The following is a 21972-nucleotide window of genomic DNA, read 5'->3' as shown; positions in this document are numbered from 1 at the left end:
CACAAAACCTGAATTCACCCTATCATGTCCTAGTTGTAATTAAGCTTTCCTTCCTGTTAAGGAGGGACGCTTACCCAGCCATTTGATGTAGGGTCTGAAGATAAATACACTATTAGCCCCAAACTAGAAGTGTTAAATTATTAAGACAAAATTTGAGAATGATACGGCTGCTATAATGGCAATCTTTGGATAATACTGTCCAAGCTGATGGAAAGTGTAAGGACTCCACTTCGCTTTGTAAAAAATACAAAAACACGGCCGTGGAAATGCAGTACATTTTGTATGGAACATTGTACCAAATGTCATGTTAAATTAATGATTCAAGATAAAATTATGCAGACCAAATTTGACCAGGGTTTTAAAAGGTTCTCTCTCCATGAAGCAGGCTGGCCACGATCTTCTCTCTAGGTTTGAAGGTAAGGAGGTTCCCTGTGAAATATGGAAGTAACGCCTAAGTGAACTGTCTGCAATCTAAGAATTGGTGAATTGGTTGCAAAGAAAGGCAGACCACGCCCACCCAGGGATCTCTCTTGCAGTTTGATAGAGAAAGAATCTATGCAGCCTTCAGAAATGCAGTGAAAACAGTATAATCAGATATGACTAGGAAAAAAAAAAAAAAACAACTGGTGTTCATTTGCATGTCAACACCCAGAATTCTCTGCTAGTTCACCTCTTCTTCAGAATGCAGACAGGACTGAAAAACCTGAAATGGAGCCTGGCGCAGTGGCTCATGCCTGTAATCCCATCACTTTGTGAGGCCAAGGTGGGTGGATCACCTGAGGCCAGGAGTTCAAGACCAGCCTGGCCAACATGGCGAAACCCCGTCTCTACTTAAAAAAAAAAAAAAAAATAGCCGGCCGTGGTGGTGGGTGCCTGTAATCCCAGCTACTCTGGAGGCTGAGGAGAATCGCTTGAACCCGGGAGGTGGAGGTTGTAGTGAGCCTAGATTGCACCATTACACTCCAGCCTGGGCAACAGGAGCGAAACTCCATCTCAAAAAAAAAAAAAAAAAAAAACTGAAATGGTTTGGCATGATGGTGGGGTGCTGATTCCTCTCTCTGTCCTTGAGTATTTACTGCCAGGAAATCCTGACCAACATCAATTGCCAAGGGGTTAAAGTCACATTGTTGTTAAATTGGGAGAGAAAATTAGCAGGATTTTGTGCCCTGTGTTCAACTATTACAGAGTTTCGAAAACAGGAACCTGGAGCTTTATATGAGGGGACAGGGGAAGTAAAGGGGAAGAGTGACAAGGGTGATTTATCAGGGCATAGTTCCAGATAAATCACTTACATGGAGGTGAAAGAATTTCATGCATATGTTCTGTGCCAAGAAGCCAAATGGTTGAGCAGAAGCTCATCTGAAAGTTGAAGTGGGCAGTTCTGGGTACAGTCTTTCCACATGTGAAAAGGCAATGATTTTGTATTCATGTTATTTGTACTCCTGCATGTGTAGTTGGTCTTTTCAGGTGTCCAGACCATCATTTTCTCATGACATTAAAGAAAGCCAATAAAGGCTAGTTGTGGTGGCTCACACCTGTAATCCTAGCACGCACTTAGGGAGGCCAAAGCAGGACGATTGTTTGAACCCAGGAGTTCAAGACCAGCCCGGGCAACATAGTAAGACCTCATCTCAAAAAATGAAATAATTTTTTTTAGAAAGTCAGTATTTCATTAATATAAATTATAATACACTATAAAGTGCCTGTAGGACAAAGAAACACGTTTTCTCTAGGTTCTGTGAAAGCATCATTATCCATTCAAATTTTTCTCATAATTAGAACCTGATGTTCTGGAAAAATACAGTAAATTTTCATTGATGTTACTTGCTCTCCCCCCCTTTTATTTCTCCCATTAATAATATTAATCCTGAAGAGAAAAAAAGAAAAAGGAAAAAAACCACCCAGGCGAAATGTTTAAGAAATATGGTACGGACAGTTTGGTCCCTTGAAAAATTAGAGCCACCAGGTAAACCTGTTCTGGGTTCCTCACATCTGTCCCCTTTTGGAGTTTGGTAAGTAGTACAGTTGAAGTGAATTTTTTTGTAACAAAAGTAAAAACTTCCAGAATAACTCCAGTGAAGGGTGTTGATGTGATGTACAAGTTTGGAAATATATTTAACATCTGAGAGTCCTTAATGTTGGTGTTACTTCCTCCAGTGTAGAACAAACTTAATCTTTTGATGGAAATCATAGAGTTCCATAGATATGAATAGAATCTCCAACCAGTACATCTTGAAGCCGGCTGCCACAGCCACTCATGCACCTTCTCTGTGCCCATTCAGGAGAGAATTCTCAGCATCTCTGCTCAAAACAATGTTTACTTTTAGTCCATCAGAGACTTCATGTTTGTTGTGCATGCACACTCACAGCTCTCCACACACATGCCCACTCCCCACACACATCCTGCTCCTGAGAAACACAACTAGAATTTCCTCTGGAGAAGAGGTGGAAACCCCTGATTGAGAAATTTAAGGCCTAGGAAAAGTAAATGACTTTTCTTAAGTCACATAGTTCACCACAGAACCAAAGCTGGACTGCAGATACCCTCAGCTCTTCTTCCAGTGCTTTCAGGTATACAAGTATTTGAACAGGATTCAAGGTTTAACTCCTTATGTGTCTTTCAGTGTATCTGGTGTAAGTAAAATGTTGTCCCTTAGAGCAGCCTTGAGAATTTCTCAATGACTACAAACTTTGGTTAGTTCTGTACAGGGAAGTGAGAGAGAGTGTCATGACCAAATGACTTAACTTTTGAAAGCAGCCTATTGCAAACTTGAATAACTGGGGCATGTATTTTATTGATTGTTTGACCTGTAAGGACAGATATTTTAAAATATAAATTCAAAACTGTTTTTTGCAGCATTCGCCTATAGGCCTTCTATATCTGCTCTTTGTGAAATAGATGGCTTCCAGAGCATTAAAAAAAGAAATAGACATTTTCTTGGTTCAATAGCTCTAATCTGCTTTCAGAGTGATTTTTTAATAGTTAAGCATATTTTATGTGCACATAGTTTCATTTGCGATCTGAGAGGATTTCATCTAAAACTGAAAAGTTATTACTTATGAAGGAGAACAAAGGAAAAGGAAAAAAAATAAGAAAAAAAAATTGTTTTAAGCCTGTAAAGTTGCTTTATGTTCAAGTGGGTATTTTCAACCCTGAGTTGCTGAAATGATTTTTTTATTGAAAGAAGGTTAAAAGTGTATTTCATTGAAAGCCAAGATAAACAGTAGATTTTGTATCATTTTAAAAATCAACAATTGGCTGCGCATGGTGGCTCACGCCTGTAATCCCAGCACTTTGGGAGGCCAAGGCAGGCAGATCACTTGAGGCCAGGAGTTCAAGACCAGCCTGGCCAACATGGTGAAAACCTGTCTCTACTAAAAATACAAAAACCAACCGAGTGTGGCAGTGTGTGCCTGTAATCCCAGCTACCCAGGAGGATGAGGCATGAGAATTGCTTGAACCTGGGAAGTGGAGGTTGCAGTGAACCCTGATTGTGCCACTGTAATTCAGGCTGGACAGCAGAGCAAGACTCTGTCTCAATAGCAAACAAAATAAATAAACAAGTAAATATAAAAATCAACAGTGAAGACTCCCCAAACGAAAGAAATTGGGATTCTTAGCCAGTCATAGGTAAAGTGTTATAGTGTAAATTAAAGGGAAAGAAGACCAAAATTGGTGAAATATGTTTGGTCCCAGAAGATAATTAAGATGAATAAAAGAACTTGAGAGTATTTTCTCATTATTAAGCATCTTCAGCTTTAAAGATTTTAGTTAGCAAAGCAAGTTTACATAAAGAAACAGTTTTCTGAACTGGGATGGCATTCACTAAGTTAGAAATCTCCAAGTCACCCATGTTTTCCCTGTTTTATTTGCAGCCATTCGTTATCTATGACATGAATTCCTTAATGATGGGAGAAGATAAAATCAAGTTCAAACACATCACCCCGCTGCAGGAGCAGAGCAAAGAGGTGGCCATCCGCATCTTTCAGGGCTGCCAGTTTCGCTCCGTGGAGGCTGTGCAGGAGATCACAGAGTATGCCAAAAGCATTCCTGGTTTCGTAAATCTTGACTTGAATGACCAAGTAACTCTCCTCAAATATGGAGTCCATGAGATCATTTACACAATGCTGGCCTCCTTGATGAATAAAGATGGGGTTCTCATATCCGAGGGCCAAGGCTTCATGACAAGGGAGTTTCTAAAGAGCCTGCGAAAGCCTTTTGGTGACTTTATGGAGCCCAAGTTTGAGTTTGCTGTGAAGTTCAATGCACTGGAATTAGATGACAGCGACTTGGCAATATTTATTGCTGTCATTATTCTCAGTGGAGGTAAGATTTGTCTTTTGATCCTCTATGAAAGAGGGTGGGATGATGGTGGGATGGCCAAAAGAATTTTGGATTTCCTTATTAGTCTGCGTTCTTTGTCACTTTAAGTGCCAATGGCATAATGCCATGAATCACCTCTACACGTGCAAAACGCTGTACCAAGAAAGAGTATCATAAGTTTGCAGTATGAAAGTTATGAGTAACCCAGGATCTTCTCTTTCTTCCCTCAACAATATAGTTTTTCCAGTCAAATGCCCTCTTCTCCTTTTTCTTTTCTTTGTCTCTTTCTTTCCTTTCCAGAAAGGAAGATTAGAGGCCAATCTAATCTTTGGTTCCTGTAAGTAATGGCATGTATGACTTTGCTTAAGACAATGCTTACTTGACGTAGAGAAGGAACTACTAAGTGTTTCTGGTCAAATCATGCTCCTGCCCTACCAACAGTAAGATACTACTTTGAATTGCTTTCGTGATATCAGGAATTAAGGAATACCCACTGACCTCCACCTACTCTCTTGTGTGGATTCCTCTGATGGCTTCCCTTCAGATACCTTTGTGAGGTAGTTGGTTGTGATTAAGAATGCAATCTGAACCGAACACACAACATAGAAATAAATTTAGTTATTTAGCAATTTGTTGTATTTTTGGCCCTGCAAGTACATGATCTGACTAACCAGTTCCAAAAGCCAGATTTTTTACTGAGTGTGACTTTTTTCTTTTTTTTTTTTTCTTCCTTTTTTTTTTTTTTTTTTTTTTTTGTGAGACAGGGCCTCACTCTGTCACCCAGACTGGAGTGCAGTTGCATGATCATAGCTCACTGCAGCTTCTAATTGCAGTTAGTAAGCTATGATCATGCTACTTTATAAAAGTAATACATGGCCATTTTACAGTTGGGCTCAAGTGATTCTCCCACCTCAGCCCCCTGAGTAGCCAGGACTACAGGGGCACACCAACATGCCCTGCTAATTTTTAAAATTTTTTTGTAGAGATGAGGTCTCGTTATGTTGCCCAGGCTAGTTTCAGATTCCTGACCTCAAGTGATCTTCTCACCTTGGTCCCCCAAAGCACTGGGATTATAGGCATAAGCCACCACGCCCAATCTAAACTTTACTTTCAATAGCCTCTCAAGAGTAGAAGAAAGTTTTACTTTCATCTCTCTGTATAAAAAATTTTTTAAGTGGCAATTTTTCCTATTGAAGTGGACTTCAGGTGAGCTTTTTATATGTACTCTACAGTATATCCTCTGTGAAAAACCCATCGGGGGATAGTGGTAAACTGTGTATAACTGCACAATGTATTATAAAGAGCACGATCTTTTGTTGTCCAGTTGAAAGGAGAATGTTTCTGAAATCAGGCGCATAGTGCAGTAGTCATAAGAACAGCAAACATTAATTTAGTATTTGCTGTGTGCCAGGCAGTATTCTAAGCACTTCATGCATATTTATTCAATCCTTACAACAATTCAGGGAAGTAAGGACCATTTTACAAATGAGGAAACCAAAGCACTGAGAGGTTTTCTCATTTGCCTGAGGTCACGTGGCTATCAAAAGATGGAGACAGGACTGTGAACCAGGCATGCTGGCTCAGACTGTACACTCTCTACCATTACATCATGCGGAATACCGGCCTTTAAATGCCTAGGGTGCAAATAGATCACAATACCCATAGTTTACCTTTGGAGCTGTAAGTCCAGGGTCCAGTTGTGATTCGCTTTAAAATAACTACTTGATATTATGGCTTTTTATTGTTGTTGTTTGTTTGTTTGTTTTTTGTTTTTGAGCCAAAGTCTTGCTCTTGTTGCCCAGGCAGGAGTGCAATGGCACGATCTCGGCTCACTGCAACCTCCACCTCCTGGGTTTAAGGGATTCTCCTGTCTCAGCCTCCCGAGTAGCTGGGATTACAGGCACATGCCACCACACTCGGCTAATTTTTGTATTTTTAGTAGAGACGGGGGTTTCATCATATTGGTCAGGCTAGTCTCGAACTCCTGACCTCTAGTGATCCGCCTGCCTTGGCCTCCCAAAGTGCTGGGATTACAGGCATGAGCCACCGTGCCCGGCCGATATTATGTTTAATAGAACAAAAATATACTACCTGGCATGGTTTAATATCTTGATCAAATCTACTTCCTAAATTAATCCCTGACTCTCTGGTATCTTTAATTCAGCAAAAGAGGATGAGATTCCAGTATATAAGAGGCTTGCCAGAGAAAAATATTAAATTTTGAAAAACCAGTTTGGAAAAAACAGTTGATATTATTTCTCTTGTATTTTATTTTACTTCATTTTATTTTATTTTATTTTTTGAAATGGAAGACAGAGGCATGATCTCCACACACTACAACCGGGTTTTCCTCCACCCAGGTTCAAGCGACTCTCCTGCCTCAGCCTCCCTAGTGGCTGGGATTACAGGAATGTACCACCACACCCAGCTAATTTTTGCATTTTTAGTAGAGACAGGGTTTCACCATGTTGGCCAATCTGGTCTCAAGCTCCTGACCTCAGATGATCCACCTGCCTCGGTCTCCCAAAGTGCTGGCATTGTAGGCATGAGCCACTGCACCCAGATTACTTATCTACTATTTTAAGGCACATTTTATTTTTAATAAAATTTGGAAATATATTAATATTTAATTTATTTCAAATATTTTTCCTAAGCATACTATGTATCCCATGTCTATTCTTTTCACTTAGTCAATTTCCCATGTCATTACATACTCTTCGTTAATACTTTTCGTTAACTTTTTTTTTTTTTTTGAGATGGAGTCTCACTCTGTCGCCCAGGCTGGAGTGCAGCGGCGCTATCTCTGCTCACTGCAAGCTCCGCCTCCCGTGTTCACACCATTCTCCTGCCTCAGTCTCCCAAGTAGCTGGGACTGCAGGCGCCTGCCACCACGCCCAGCTAATTTTTTGTATTTTTCATAGAGACGGGGTTAGCTAGGATGATCCTGATCTCCTGACCTCGTGATCCGCCCACTTCAGCCTCCCAAAGTGCTGGATTACAGGCATGAGCCACCACTTTTTAAATAAAAGTAATACATGGTCATTTTATAATTGAAAGAGTACAGAAAGGTGTAAGTGAAAAATAAAGGGCTTTGCCCTCAGGATAAAATAGAATTAACAAAGTCCTATTTTTCCTATCAAGAAGTTTACATGCACACTCATGTATATAGATATATACATACATATATGTGTACGTTCATAGCAGTTTGTATTCTTACCCACATACACGAAGGGAGGCATTTGAAATGAGCCATTCAAAGGTACTTAGTTTCTACTAGGCAAGGTCTACACAAGAAACAGTCATGAGAATTCTGGGCTTTATGAAGTGAGATCTGAGTCTCAGGCATAGAGAATGAGATCCACCTCATTGATTGTGCTTCATTAGAGTAAAACAAAATTTCTCAATTAGTTTTTCCTCCTATTCCGGATTTTCCATTCAGCTAAGCAAAAGGCTTTCATCCACTAAACAAATTTCTGATCCTACGCAGTCTTAACAAGAGTGATTCTTTTCTCCTCTGCAGTTGACTCTAAAGTCTATCAGTTACTTTGGTGGTTTCAGAAAGAAATGCTTTTGGTGGGGATCCAGTTGGCCTCATCCTGAGCTGGCTGTGGACTCACAGAAGAACTTCACTTCAGCAAAGGCACTTAGGGCCCCAGACTAAAAGAAAGATGAGCAAGATGTGCATCATCTAAGAGTGGGTGGGGGTAAGGAATTGGGGATTAATGGGGGTGTCCCTAGAGGACCCAAAGAGGAGATTTTTAGATGAAAGTAACTGATTTGACCCAACTCAGTATTTGCTGGGGAAACTGGAGTTGCTACCTAAGATTGCTGCCATTGAACTTCAGCCTTAAAAACTGCTGATACCATTTGATTGGTACTTAGATTTGCCTGGGCTTAGCATCTCCACTGTTCACTCAGCTCTCAAACCAAGTTGCTGAGAAAGACGACCTAGTTCTTCTCGAGTCTTTCTCCCCTCTCTCCCCCCTGAGCTTGGGGGCAAGAATTAAACTAAATAAAAGGAACAGCAACCTATTCTAGAACCAAAGTTCAGGACTTTGTACCTTTTTAAGAGCATTTCATGTACATTCCTTCATTCAATCCTGACAGTGCTCCTAGGCTGTTAATTCTCATTTCGCAGAAAGAAAAGTGAGGGTCATAGACTTAAGCGATTTGTCTAAGATTCAACAACTAGTGCCACAAGGGAACTAACATTGAAACCTGGGTGTCCTGACTGCCCCCACTGGCTCTGGCCAGTGGATCGTGGTCAATAAACTCACTCTTGTGTTGGTGGCTGCAACCTGCTCTCTCTTCACTGTATCCCTAAAGTAGGCCCATATCTAGAAGCCAGGAACAGCGCTTCCTTGGTCATCATGGTAAGCAATAACTTTCCTTGCACTCCCTAGTCTTACTGACAGGCTGGGCAGCATCAAGAGTAATAAAACTGCCTCCAGCAAAGCCATGTTTGCAACTGGCGCCGCAACGTCATGCCAGCCACCCTAGCAAACTCCCAAAACCTACCCAGCAGCCAAAGCCAAGCATAAAGCTCAGTGAAGCTGACAAGCCCCAGGACACTCTGGTGGATGTTTTGCCCCCTTGAGTGTTTGCTGTTTTGTAAAGAAAAAGTCTAGGAGAGTTCCAGCTGGAACTCTGCAACAGGCAAAAGCTCTTTTTGTTAATTCAAAACAGTTTGGAATCCATTTCAGTTCTTCCTAAACCTCCAAGATATGGGGGAGGAAATTCACTGGATTTTACAATATATTTTTCAAGGCAAATTGCCATCTCTGTCCTAATGACAGAGAAGCTGCCGATATCACTACAATGGCCTCAGATGGCAAGTCATCCAGCCTCCTCCTGTGCCCTCCTGAGTCTGGCTTGGTGACGCAGACCACCTCGAGGGCAGCTCCTTCTTTTTCCAGCAGTTCCAGCACTGTTCCTTCTCTGTGAAGCCACTTTGGAGGGCTGTTCTTGGCATGATCATAGACTTTTCTGCTGTTGAGTGGGCAAGGAGAATAGGGTAGAAGCAGGGAAGTTGTTTCATTGCTATGCATTTATAGATCAAAGAGGAGCAGATATTTTATGTTAATTGGATAACACCTAGTTATATCACGTCAGTAACCTAGGCCCCTGGGACTCCCCCATGGGTCATACCAGATAGATACATTTTTGTAAAATTTGTTGGAATTCAAGTAGAATCAAAGCCTAGTGCTAGCCCAGAATAAGTTATTCAATAAATGCTTGTTGAGTGAATAATGATCTGAAATGATAATAATACTACCTACCATTTGTTGAAAGCTTCAGTATGTGGGAGAATCTGTCCTGGCCACTTTATAGACATCCATAATCTGTTTGTTTACGTTTCTTGGTAGGAAGACTGCATGGCTGCATACATGGACTTTTTTTGCCTCCTTTTTATAGATGGAGAAAATGGAAATTTATAGAGGTTAAGCAGTTTGCCAAAGGTCAAAGAGCTATTAATCAGTGAGGCCAAGTTTCAGACCCAGGCCTCTCAGACTTTGAAACTGGTGCACTTAACCATTAGACCCTACTGCCTTTTGTGTATTGAGATATGGAAGCATCTCAATTAATTGCTTCGGTCTTGGAGTTCTTTGGCAGTTATCAAAAACTCCCTATTTCCATATTGCCTCCAGATATTGTAATTAAGAATTTCCAAGTCCAGGCACAATGACTCATATCTGTAATCCCAACATTTTGGGAAACCGAATTGGGAGGATCCCTTGAGCCCAGAGGTTTGAGACCAGCCTGGGCAACATAAGGAGACTTCGTCTCTACAAAAAATACAAAAATTAGCCAGGTGTGGTGGTCCATGCATGTGTAGTCCAAGCTACTCTGGAGGCCGAGGCAGGAGGATTGCATAAGCCCAGGAATTTGAGGCTGCAGTGAGCTGTGATTGTGCCACTGCACTCCAGCCCGCAACAGAGTGAGACCCTGTCTCAAAAAAAAAAAAAAAGAGAAAGAAAAAGAATCTCCAGATTATAGTTCAGATATTACTTATTAATATCCAAAGTCCTCCTTAAGACACCATTTTAATCTGTCTAACAAAATTAACACCCTAGGTTTTGAAAATTACTTAAGGAAGGAATAGGGCCTGGTGATAGGGCTGAAGACTGGTGTTCTGGTTCTTAAATGTGTTCAGCCAGCAGATAGCTGGAAATAATGGTACTGTTTGCAGCATTCCCCACAAAAATGGACAGTAAACTTTAAATAACTGAGTAAACACCTCTCTGCTTAATGAGATACCATCTTATACTAGGCTCTAATATAGATAAGTGGTTGCAGAAAAATGTATGAGAGGAATGTTAAATTGTTGAAATACCATCCAGTCCCTTCATTTCTTCCTGCCCTTCAGAAACACACAGAATAACCCTGACGCAGCTGTCACAGCAGAACACTCACTGCAGCTCACAGAACACCAGTGTTCCATCAGCACTGAGTTTGAGGAGCACTGGGTTTGGGTGTATTCATCTCTCTTCACTGTCCCATAGCTGCCCTTCAAAATCTTGAAACTGTTCCCAGCTCTAAAATGGAAAGTGTCGTCTTCTCTCGGGAACAAAAGGCTGGGTGCGCTTGCTTGAATAGGCCATTGCTTTCCTGGAGGAAACTCCGGCTTATGGAGTCTCTGCTTCTGCACAGCCCAGTGCCTTCCACGCCCTCTTCATCTGCTGTCATCTGCATTACTAGTTAACTGGAGAGGAGACCAAACCCAAAATATTACAAAACATAGATATTAAAAATACTGTGAACAACAATCAGCCCACTTTCTCCCACCTCTCCTGTACCAGCTAAAGATTTAGCTCCCTCATCCGTAGAGTTTTTTTGGACAAGACGGGCTGGTGCCTACATGGTAAAAGTTGTTTTTCTCTCTTTTCTTGTAATATTGCAAATAAACAAGGATATCTGCTTTCTCTTGAGCAGGACGACAGCCAAAGAGTGTTATTGCATAGTTCCTGTCCCCTATCTGGGCTACGATTGTGTCTGAGAGTAATAGCACTTATTTATTAACTGGAAAAGATTTTACGGGCACCCGTGTTGTTTCTGCATAGCTTATGAGGCTCTTCTCTTAGGCCACTCCTCTCACCCTGCCCCCCCAGCTAGTTGGCAGAATGGCTTTGAATAATGACTCGCTTTGAGTTATCTAGAAATGTCCCATTAGTTCACCATTTTCATAACCCCATAGACTTGGTTTGACAAAGGTGAAGTTTATTTATGAGTTCTCAACTGGCACCGAATTTCTAAAAACCAGAGAGCTGAAGGTGGGGATAGAACGATGGGGAGGAAATGAAACATCCTAGAATCCTCTGATACACTTTAAACATATACATATACAGGCTTTTGTTGTTTATAAAATATAGAAGCATCTTTATCTGCGACTGTTGAGAAATAAAACCCCTTCCCCAGCCCAGGCATGGTAGGCTGGGATCATCCCAATGAGCAAGCAAGCAATTGGATTTGCCCTCAGAGACTGACTCTTGGGTCGAATGCTGAGTCATTCCTGTCCCCACACCGGCAGTCCCGGAAGAGGCTTAGCCGGTCAGTCGGGGCTGCTTTCTGGGGTACTTTATCATTTTGGGCTCTCACAATATGTGTTTAAACTCTGAGTGACCCCAGGCAGCCTTCCAGACTGGCACAGTTCACCAAGACATTCAGACAGATCATCTGCAAGTGAGGAAGAATGAAAACCCAGCACTGGTTCAAGTCACTCCTAACAGATACAGGTAGTGAAGGCATCACTCAGTCCTGGAGAAATCTTTGGAGGGCTCACCAGCGTCACAAGTAGGGAGACCAGAAGAGGCAGGCTGGCACAGTGCAAAGCCTTGGAATCAGAGGAACAGGAGTTCCAAATCCCCACTCTCTTCCTATATGTATGCTTGCGGCAATTATTTGCCTCCCTGAGCCTTAATTTCCTTATCAGTACCCTGAGCAAACCAAATAACATGATGTGAAGCCTCTGGCACAATGCCCGGGACATGTTCAGCACACAGTAAATGCTAATTTTCCCTTTTGTCCTATATAATATAATTTGAAGCAGCGCCACTCAATCCTGCCAGTCACATTGCTTGAAATGCCACCAACAGTGATTCTTAAGATCCCTTATTACAATATAAATACCTCTAGGAGATATCAGCTAATCGCTTTATCAACTATCACTTTAAGGGGATTAGGTGTGGATTGAGAACAAAACCCAGAAGGAAAGAGATCCTGGAGGAAGGGGAGGGCCTCGAAGTGGGGAGGATTCGGACGTCCTGTGGCCCCCAAAGGAGACAGAGAATGGCAGGACTGCTGGATTCCCAGCCTTCAGGAATTCCCATGAACTTTTTGGGGACTTCATGTGTTTAGACCGTATTTAGAGAGTGTGCCTGTGTTCCGGGATCACAGGTTTTTCTCGGAGACATTGGCAAGGAGGACAGCTGGGGAGCGGGGTGGAGAAAAGTCATACCTGGCAGGTTTTAACTTCACTTACTGCCCTTGGTGTGCCGTTGCCATGTCCAGAGGTTGAGGGAGTAAGGAAGGGTAGGAGTTCTGAGTCTTCCCTTCGCTCTTCCTTTCCCTCCCCTCATCCTGCCCAGAGCATCGCAGGGTAGAGCCACCAGATGGATTCAGGGCATGGAGATGGCAGGTTAGTGGGAGACTTGGAAGGGATCGTTCTTCCTATTTCAGCACCACCCTTCTTCCTCTACCTCCCACCCCACATTTCCAGCCCCAATCAGATTTCTTCTTGGACAGAGAAGAAGCAGAAATGTACATACATCACTAGGCTTAAGCGGGGACTGCAGATGGCTCCCCTGGTCCTGACAAAAAGGCGGGGAGCAAACCACGTGGCTGGATGTAAATTGAGTGACCTGGAATGACTAGAACGACAAGGGGCCCCTAACCCCAGGGTGCACAGAGGTAGGGACACAAGGGCTTCCCGGGGTGGGACAGAAATCTCAGGTTCCATTTTCACTCTGAGAGACCCGGAAATGACAGCCCATGCTCACTTTCCACTGGTGGTGCTGTCGAGTGGAGGGGCTTTGAACAGGGCACACAGGAAAGGGTTGCCCACCCTGTCACTAGATGGGCTTGTGCTCTGGTTTGTGGTTTGGGAGTTGCATATTGGAGGTGGGAGTAGAGTGTCTGAGATGAGGCAAGTTGAGATGTAATCGCTATTTAATGGGCGGATCAAAGAAAATATTGGCTGGTTTAATTTTATTATGGTTATCCCGCTCCACCATCCCGGCCCAGTCATATATATTATTGTTATCAGGCATAGATGGGGGAAGCAATTAAATGTGAAACTGTTATTTAAACCGGTGAGTGTCAGAATGTTAACCCACTTCAGAGTGAAGGCTCTCAGCAACATGTGTGTTCACTGCAGAATGTGCTGGTTACAGATGATCTTTATCTGTTTGTCAAAGCATTTGCAAGATCTCTATTTTATGTCATCCCCTTTCCCTGAAAGCAGCAGTAAACTACATTGCTCTTCAAATCATCCATGGCTCAGACCTCTGATTAATGTAAGCTGGGCTTGCTAGCGTTCTTATAAATACCCAGCAAGGTGCAGGCCCAGGAATAGAAAGGGGAAAACATCCGGAAAGCAGCGGGGGGCGGGGGTGGAGGGGAGGGAAGGCTGAAGAGAAAGTAAAAGGGATGAAGAAAGCAATAATTGAGGAAGAAAGAATAGGGAAAATATAGAAAGGACCCAAGAAAATCAGAGAAATGAGAGAAAAAGAAAGGTAGGAAGAAAATGAGGCAAGGTTACAGAGCAGTAATGAAAATAGTGATAGCTAATTTACTGTGCAACAGACACTGTGCTAAGCACCTTCCCTGTGTTCATCAGTCCTCTAAACAACACTATGAGTTAAATTACCACTACAGCGCCAGTTGTTAAAGTGAGGAAACGGAGGTATAGAAAGGTGAGGGAACTTGCCCAAGGTTACCTAGCTTGCCGAGTTGTAATTCCAACTGCTTCTCACTCAGCTGGTAGTGTGCACCCTTGGCCACACATTAGAATCACCCAGGAACTATTAAAAATCCTGAAGGTCATACCCCAGGCCAAGTGAGTCAGAATCTCTAGGGATGGCTCCCAGGCATTTGTTTGCTTTTTTAGTCTCCCCAGATAATTTTAATATGTAGCCAAAATTGATCATCCCTGCACTAGACCAAGCTCCAATTCAAATTTAAATATGAAGAGGACACATGTATAACTTTGCTAAATGATGTTTTCCTATCGGTAGGATGGTGGGAAGGAATTGCTATAGGCTACGCCGTGGTACTTTGCTGAATTCCGTGTAGGCGCACTGTGATTCTGATGGTTGGATCAGAAAAGTACCCCCAAATTCCCAGCATCATTTCTTCAAGGAAGTAGTGAATTGGGGCTCCGTGGGTTTTTTGTTTTGTTATTGTTCTTAAACCACCTTGCCTACATGCACTCGACTACAGGAATGAGAACTTGCCTGACACCCCAAACGTGTCTGCATCAGGCATTATTTTTCTTGAGCTTCTGAATTTCTTCTCTAACCAAAAACAACTCAAAAACCTTCAATTTCCTGACTGTTGATATGCCATCCACTCCTACTTACACTCCTGACCCCAACCCCATGGAAACTGCCTTTATTGGAACGAACACAAGAATTATAATATGTTCTAAAATTCCTCTACCTATTTCATTCTCACCATACGCTTATGAAAGAAGTGTCATTGTCTTGAAAACTAAGCCCAAACCCAGAAAGATTAGATGATTTGTCCACAGAAACTTAGTGGAAGAGAGACAGGACTCAAGTCTTCAGTTTCCCAATCCACTGCCTCCTAGAACATGCCTGTGAATTTAGGGAGCAGTGCAATAAAGGAAACTTGAGAGGAAGCGCAAAAGGAAGTTAAATTGCAAAGTACTGGGTTCCCTAAGTAGTCCTGCCTCCCCTCCACTTTTCAGCCTGCACCTGAGCTAAGGTCTTTCATTGTCTGTGGATCAATTTACAGCTGCCCTGCAATCAGATTTGTGTTTGGTTTTGTTATTTTTTAACGCCCTAGGGACAGTCAGTTTCACTTTAGTCTCTATCAGAGAGCCAATAGGGAAAGATGCGGAAAGCCGGGAGAGCAACTCCTAGAATAGAGACAAAACCCCCCACTTTAGTTTTTCTGCCTCTCCTTCAGGAGACTCTGCTGTGGTCATCTGGTTCCCTAATTGAGACGCCTCCTGAGAAACTCTGTGCTAGGGAAACACCCAGCCCAGGTGGGTAGATCTCAAGAGGAGCAGAATGTTTGAATCTGCTTCAGATAAACCCTCCACTTCACAGAACCAGATCTGGATAAGATGGAAGCTTTGCCCATAATCAACAGTGCTCTGTAATCAATTCCAGGACCGTGCGGATGGAGACCGGAAAGGTTTCTTTCCCCATTCTTCACAGCCTGGGGAGTAGGGAACTAGTAATTGACTCCAGCCTCCTGGAGTGCTCAGTCCTGGAGTCTGAGTCACACACACTTCCCAAAAGGGCCTTCTAGGCAGCCTACCCGAGCAGAGAGGACTCTTGGCCCTGGCCCTACACCAGACTCAACTGTAACCTCAGCAAGGTGCAGGGAGAGGATCTCAGGTGGGCCTCCTGGGAACAGTGCCTTTTCAGGCACTAGGCTGTTGGGAATGGAAAGAGAAGAGAAAGGCCCTGGCACAGTCTGGGTGTTTGGATGGATTTCTGTGGCACAACTGTGGCGCCTGGCTTAGCTCAGTAAAGGACTGAATGTGCATGGAACAGAAAGGGGAAGAGACTAGTGGGGAGTTGTGACCAGTTGGAGGGTGGAGGGTAGGGAACAACTCTGGCAGATGGATCTCTTTTGCCGTTGACTAGAGCTTGAAGACCAAAGGAAGCTTTTCTGTTGTTTAAGTAAGTCATGTGTTTTAAGTTTAATGTTAATGTGCTTTTTCAATTAGATGTTTGAGTATATTTCCCCAACTGAATTATGTAGAGGGAATTACAAATGAGAATAAATCTTACAGTTTTTGAATTAGAATTTTTGAGATTATCTATTTAGTCTGATCTGTTTTGTTTAGACAAGAAAATTGAGCTTAGTGATCTTAATCAGCTTTCCCAAGGACACAGAGCTGGTGAGTGAAAGCCTTAGATGTAAAATATACAACTTTTCTCTGCTGCCCTCCTTCCCTAAACCATCTTGCCTTAACAGAGGCTCAGTCAGGGGGACAATGGGACTGATCTGTAAATGATCTAACTTGTCATTGCAGAAAATATACTTACTCCATGGCCACAAAATTTCAGCAATTCAGCCAAGCTTCATCCATCACATCATAAAGAATAACTTGCCAAAGAGGGGTTTGAAAATCCAAACCAGATCCCTCTCCACTCCTAGAGAGGCCAGTTCCATGACACTGTATCGGAGCCAAGTGTTTCCAGCAAGCCCTGATCAGTTGCATGTTAGGGCTTGGTTGTTTGATAAACGGGACCTAGTAGATTAACATCATCTCCTCAGCCCAAGGGCTGACCCCAGTGGTGCTGCTCAAGAGGAAGGAGGAGGCTAGGAGCAGTGGCTCCTGCTTGTCATCCCAGCACTTTGCGGGGCCAAGGAGGACAAATCTCTTGAGCCTAGCATGCAAGAGCAGCCTGGGCAATGTAGAGATTCTGTCTCTACCAAAAAAAAAAAAAAGAGAGAAGGAGCAGGTGGAGGAAGGAGGAGCGGCAGAAAGGTTTCAGGAGCCAGTAAGCAGAGGCCTACCCCAGGCCGAGTGGTCCCAGCCCAGGAGGGCCTCTCTCGGCACCTGTCTTTAGACACACGTCTGCCTCTGGCCTTTGAGATGCACGCATTTATCAAGCCAGAGGATCCGTAGTCATTAAACCAAGGTGCCAGTCTGGGGCCCAGCTTTCAGTGAAGCATCAGTGGCTTTTTCATTCCCAGATAGCAACTGTGAGGAAGGCCCCATGCTCCCAGGGGCCCAATTCTCTAGGCCAGGACCAGATCATTTGTTCCTTCTCAGAATCTGAGATTTTTTGCTGATGGTTCCAGGATTGAATGCTGAAATCTAAAAAAGAAAATTATACTTATTCTGGTCAATGGGATATGTTGGAGACCTGAGAGGGAAAAAAGTCAAACTAAAGACCAGCTTCCTTCTTTAATGGAAAAAAAATACGAAAGTTAACTTAGAAGAATATTTAGAGTTCTGAAAATCCCACTCTGAGACCACTCTGCCATCTCACATTGTTCTCTTGAGCCTCATCTCAATGGATAAAGGTTACTAGAGTTTATTAGACACAGGAAAACATAGTTTACAGGAGACTTCTTCATTGTGTAGGGATTCTGCCTTCAGGCCTGTTCACCAGCCGAGAGAATTGTGCTTTTCAATCCAGGGCTCTTGGCCAGAACAGCCTTCTCACTCATTAACTCAGTCGACCAAATGCTTCCTGTGTTTCCACTGGTGGTTCAGAAATGATCAGAACACAGTCTGTGCCCTCTATTACCTCATGGTCTAATGGGGGAGAAACAAGAAAGTCAGAACTTACAATACAAGATAATAAGGAATAAGAGCAGAACCTTTGGAACCAGACAGACTTAGATCCAAATATCAGCTCTGCATTTACTAGCAAGTGGCCTATCTTGGTAAGATGCAACTTTTTTCTCTAAGTCTTAATTTCTCCCTCTGTAAAGTATGACCTCGTGGGGTTATTGTGAAGATTAAATGGCATATTGTATATAAGGCCCTTGGTACGATCTTTGGAAAATAATAACCATTCAGTGAATGTAATCTACTAGTATAGCTGTGATTGAGGCATTTATAAGGTGCTGTGGGGCCCAGAGAAAGGAGATGAGAAGAACAGGAGAGAGGAAGGGATACTGTTGAGGAAGGATTTCAGGATGGAATCCCACCACAGTCTGTATTTTGAAGAAATGGTTGAAGTCAGTAAGAAGAGTGAAGGGAAGGTGAGAACATTTCAGGCAGGAGGAATAAAATCTGAATAAGTTCAGAGTCCTGACAGAACATAGGGTGATTGAGGAACTTGGTATGGAAATAGATTAATATGGCTTAACGTGGAGCAAAATGAAACAGAACTGAGGCTAGAGGATGACCAGGACCAGGTCATGAAGGATATTAAAGGTGGGTAAAACTCATACCATGAAGGAGAGAAGAGTTACAATTTTTAAAAGAAAATAAATACCCTTCAAGAGCTCAAATTTGAAATCAGTACGAGATAGATGATCAAGTGAATATCCTGTCTCCTTGGTGAGCCTTACTGAGAAAACCTTATAATCTAACCCAAGGCAACAAACTGAAAATTAGAAAATAAAACTGAGAGATTAGAAAACAAACACTGAAACCCCAACTTTTTACTTGGAAATTTAAAAACATACTTCTATATAACTCTTAGGTTAAAAATGAAATCAAAATTGTAAGACAAGCTGTTTAGAAAAGAACTATGAGAATATCATCGATCAAAGCCCATGGGATGAAACCAAAGTGGCACTAAGAAGAAAATGTGGAGGCTTCAATGCATTTATTAGAAAACAAGGAATACCAAACCAAATGAATTAAGCATTCAACTCAAAACAACTAGAAAAAGAGAAGAAAGTAAACCTAAAGAAAGTTTTAAAAAGGAATTCAATAAATTAAAAACAAAACACAAAATTTTTAAAAACAGACTTGATTAATAAACCATAAGTTATGTTTTTCTAAAAAAGCAAAAACTAGATAAACTTTTGACAAATCAGATTTTTTTAATGAGAGAATGCACAAATAAAGAGCTCTAAGAGCTGGGCACAGTGGCTCATGCCTATATTCCCAGCACTTTGGGAGGCTAAGGCAGGAGGATTGGTTGAGGCCAGGAGTTCAAGACCAGTCTGGACTATGTAGCAAGACCCCCACCTCTACAAAAAATTTAGAAATTAGTTGGGTGTGGTTGCTCATGCCTATAGTCCCAGCTACTTGGGAGGCTAAAGCAGGAGGATCACCTGAACCCAGGAGTTGGAGGCTGCAGTGAGCCATGATCATGCCACTGCACTGGGCAACAGATTAAGACTCTGTCTCAAAAAAAAGAAAAGAAAAAGCAGTAAGTTAGGATTAAGTTAAGGGGCATGAAGAAATACATTTCATATTCTAAGACAATATCATCTACAACTTTATTCCAATATAAATTACTAAGACTTTACCATATTAGTAGTAGAAAGCCTGAATAGATAAAAACTATGGAAGAAAAATTAAAGATAATGATAGATTTATCACTAAGCGCAGATGGTTCTGCAAACAAATTCTAAGAAACCATCAGGGAACAGATCATTACTATGTCGACACAGAAGGCAAACTTCTCAACTCAGTGTATAAGGCTAGTTAACATTGTTACTAAAACAGGCAAAGAATGGCCCCCAAAATAATTCTAAACCAGTATCACCTACAAGTACAAAAACCCTATAATAAAATATTAGCAAGTGAGTACAAGGGTATAAGGAACTCTGTTAATGTAATTCACTGTGCTAGGTTAAGATAAAACCATAACTCTTCAAGATATCATAGCTCTTTAGATACAGAAATGTAAAAGCATTTGATAAAAATTCAACAACATTCCTGACTAAAACAAATTAAAATTTTAAAACCCCTGGATAAGCCAGGAGTAAAACATGTCCTCCATAATCTATAGCAAACATCATAGTTGCTGATAAACCATTAGAAGCATTTTCTTCGAAGTTAGGAATAAAACAAGAATTGCTGCTATTATTTAATCCCATATTGGAGGTTTTAACCAACACTATGGCAAGAAGAGGAAATGAGAAAGGTTAATGATGCAAAAGAAGAAATAAATAAAGCTACCATTGCTGATACAATTATCTATCCAAAAAAAGTAGAAATCCATGATTAAAAGCTATTTGAACTGACAAAAGTTCAGAAAATTGGAATCGTTTCAATATACTGAAATCAATTAGTTTTCTACACATCAGCGGGGATATATTAGATGTAATGAAAATGAAGGGTCCATTCACAATAGAAGCTATAAAGTATTTGAGAATAAATCTAACAAGATCTACATAAAGAAAAAAGTAAAATATTTAAAAGGTATTTAAGTTCACCATTTGCAAATTGAACTAAAGAAAAAATCTAAAGAACTAGTGAAAATTGCTTGCAATCTTACCACTCAAAAGAAATCTCTGTTAAAATGTATCAGTATTTTAAAACTGTGTTTTGTCGTTTGGAAATACGCCGTATTAAGCAAACATAGCATAAGCAAATTAAGCAAAAAGACAAGCTTTTTTTAAAAGCGTATTTGTGGAAAGAGCATATTTGAAGCTATGATAAGAAACTGAGTAAAAGCTATAAAACATGGCTTCATCAGGAAGGAGCAGAAGTTGAAAAGGAGATTTCTGGCCGGGCGTGGTGGCTCATGCCTGTAATCCCAGCACTTTGGGAGGCCAAGGCAAGTGGATCACTTGAGGTCAGGAGTTTGAGACAAGCGTGGCCAACATGGTGAAACCCTATCTCTACTAAAAATACAAAAATTAGAAAGGCGTGGTGGTGAGCACCTATCATCCCAGCTACTCAGGAGGCTGAGGCAGGAGAATAGCTTGATCCCGGGAGGCAAGGGTTGTAGTGAGCTGAGGTCGTGCCACTGCACTCCAGCCTGGATGACAGAGCAAGACTCCATCTCCAAAAAAAAAAAAAAAGAAAGAAAAAGAAAAGGAGATTTCTGAGTAGAAACATGTTAGCAGAGGAAACTTCATTTGGGGAATGGGATTGTTTTGATGCCGTGCTCCATCAGCTGACCACACAGATTCCATCCTGTCCAGAAAAAGCCCCTGCAAAGACCTCTGATTATTTTGGTTCTGATTATATTCTCAGTTCTCACCCATTATCTGCTTACCCTTGCTCCCCACCTATTTAAGATACAAAGCAAAACAAACCAAAAACACGGATGAGTTGCTTGGTAGAGCTGCCTAGGCCTCCGAGGCGGGGCCCAGAGGATTTTTTGACTGAACCCCGTGTTGTGTTTTCATTTGTGCTTCCCCAGACCGCCCAGGTTTGCTGAATGTGAAGCCCATTGAAGACATTCAAGACAACCTGCTACAAGCCCTGGAGCTCCAGCTGAAGCTGAACCACCCTGAGTCCTCGCAGCTGTTTGCCAAGCTGCTCCAGAAAATGACAGACCTCAGACAGATTGTCACGGAACACGTGCAGCTACTGCAGGTGATCAAGAAGACGGAGACAGACATGAGTCTTCACCCGCTCCTGCAGGAGATCTACAAGGACTTGTACTAGCAGAGAGTCCTGAGCCACTGCCAACATTTCCCTTCTTCCAGTTGCACTATTCTGAGGGAAAATCTGACACCTAAGAAATTTACTGTGAAAAAGCATTTTAAAAAGAAACGGTTTTAGAATATGATCTATTTTATGCATATTGTTTATAAAGACACATTTACAATTTACTTTTAATATTAAAAATTACCATATTATGAAATTACCGATAGTATTTCATTTACTGAGTCTTGTGCGTTTCCCACGCTAGCCCCTGGGCTTTCTTTTTTCCCCTTTTCCTTCTCCCCTCGCTCCCTCCCTCCCTCCCTCTCACCCTTCCTCCCTTCCTTCCCTCCTTTCCTTCTTTCTTTATTTTTCTTTTCTTTCTTAGACATTTTAAAATATGCGAGTGGAACTGCTGATACACTTTCATTCT

General features: G+C 42.0%; 1 protein-coding gene across 3 annotated transcripts in view; it reads left to right on the top strand.

The window, feature by feature from the left end:
• PPARG (peroxisome proliferator activated receptor gamma) overlaps positions 1-21771 on the top strand; it is a 144634-nt gene extending 122863 nt beyond the window's left edge. For all 3 annotated transcript variants that reach the window (XM_023218412.1, XM_023218411.1, XM_023218413.1), the window contains 2 exons: positions 3877-4327; positions 21313-21771. In XM_023218412.1, coding sequence (XP_023074180.1) covers positions 3877-4327; positions 21313-21560 — 699 coding nt within the window. In that variant the 3' untranslated portion in view covers positions 21561-21771. The remainder of the gene's footprint in view (positions 1-3876; positions 4328-21312) is intronic.
• The last annotated feature ends 201 nt before the right edge of the window (positions 21772-21972 follow it).

Source organism: Piliocolobus tephrosceles, chromosome 2 (assembly GCF_002776525.5).
Source record: "Piliocolobus tephrosceles isolate RC106 chromosome 2, ASM277652v3, whole genome shotgun sequence".
Lineage (NCBI taxonomy): Eukaryota > Metazoa > Chordata > Mammalia > Primates > Cercopithecidae > Piliocolobus > Piliocolobus tephrosceles.
Note: the sequence above shows the minus strand (reverse complement) of the source record. Positions and strands in the feature narration are given on the sequence as shown.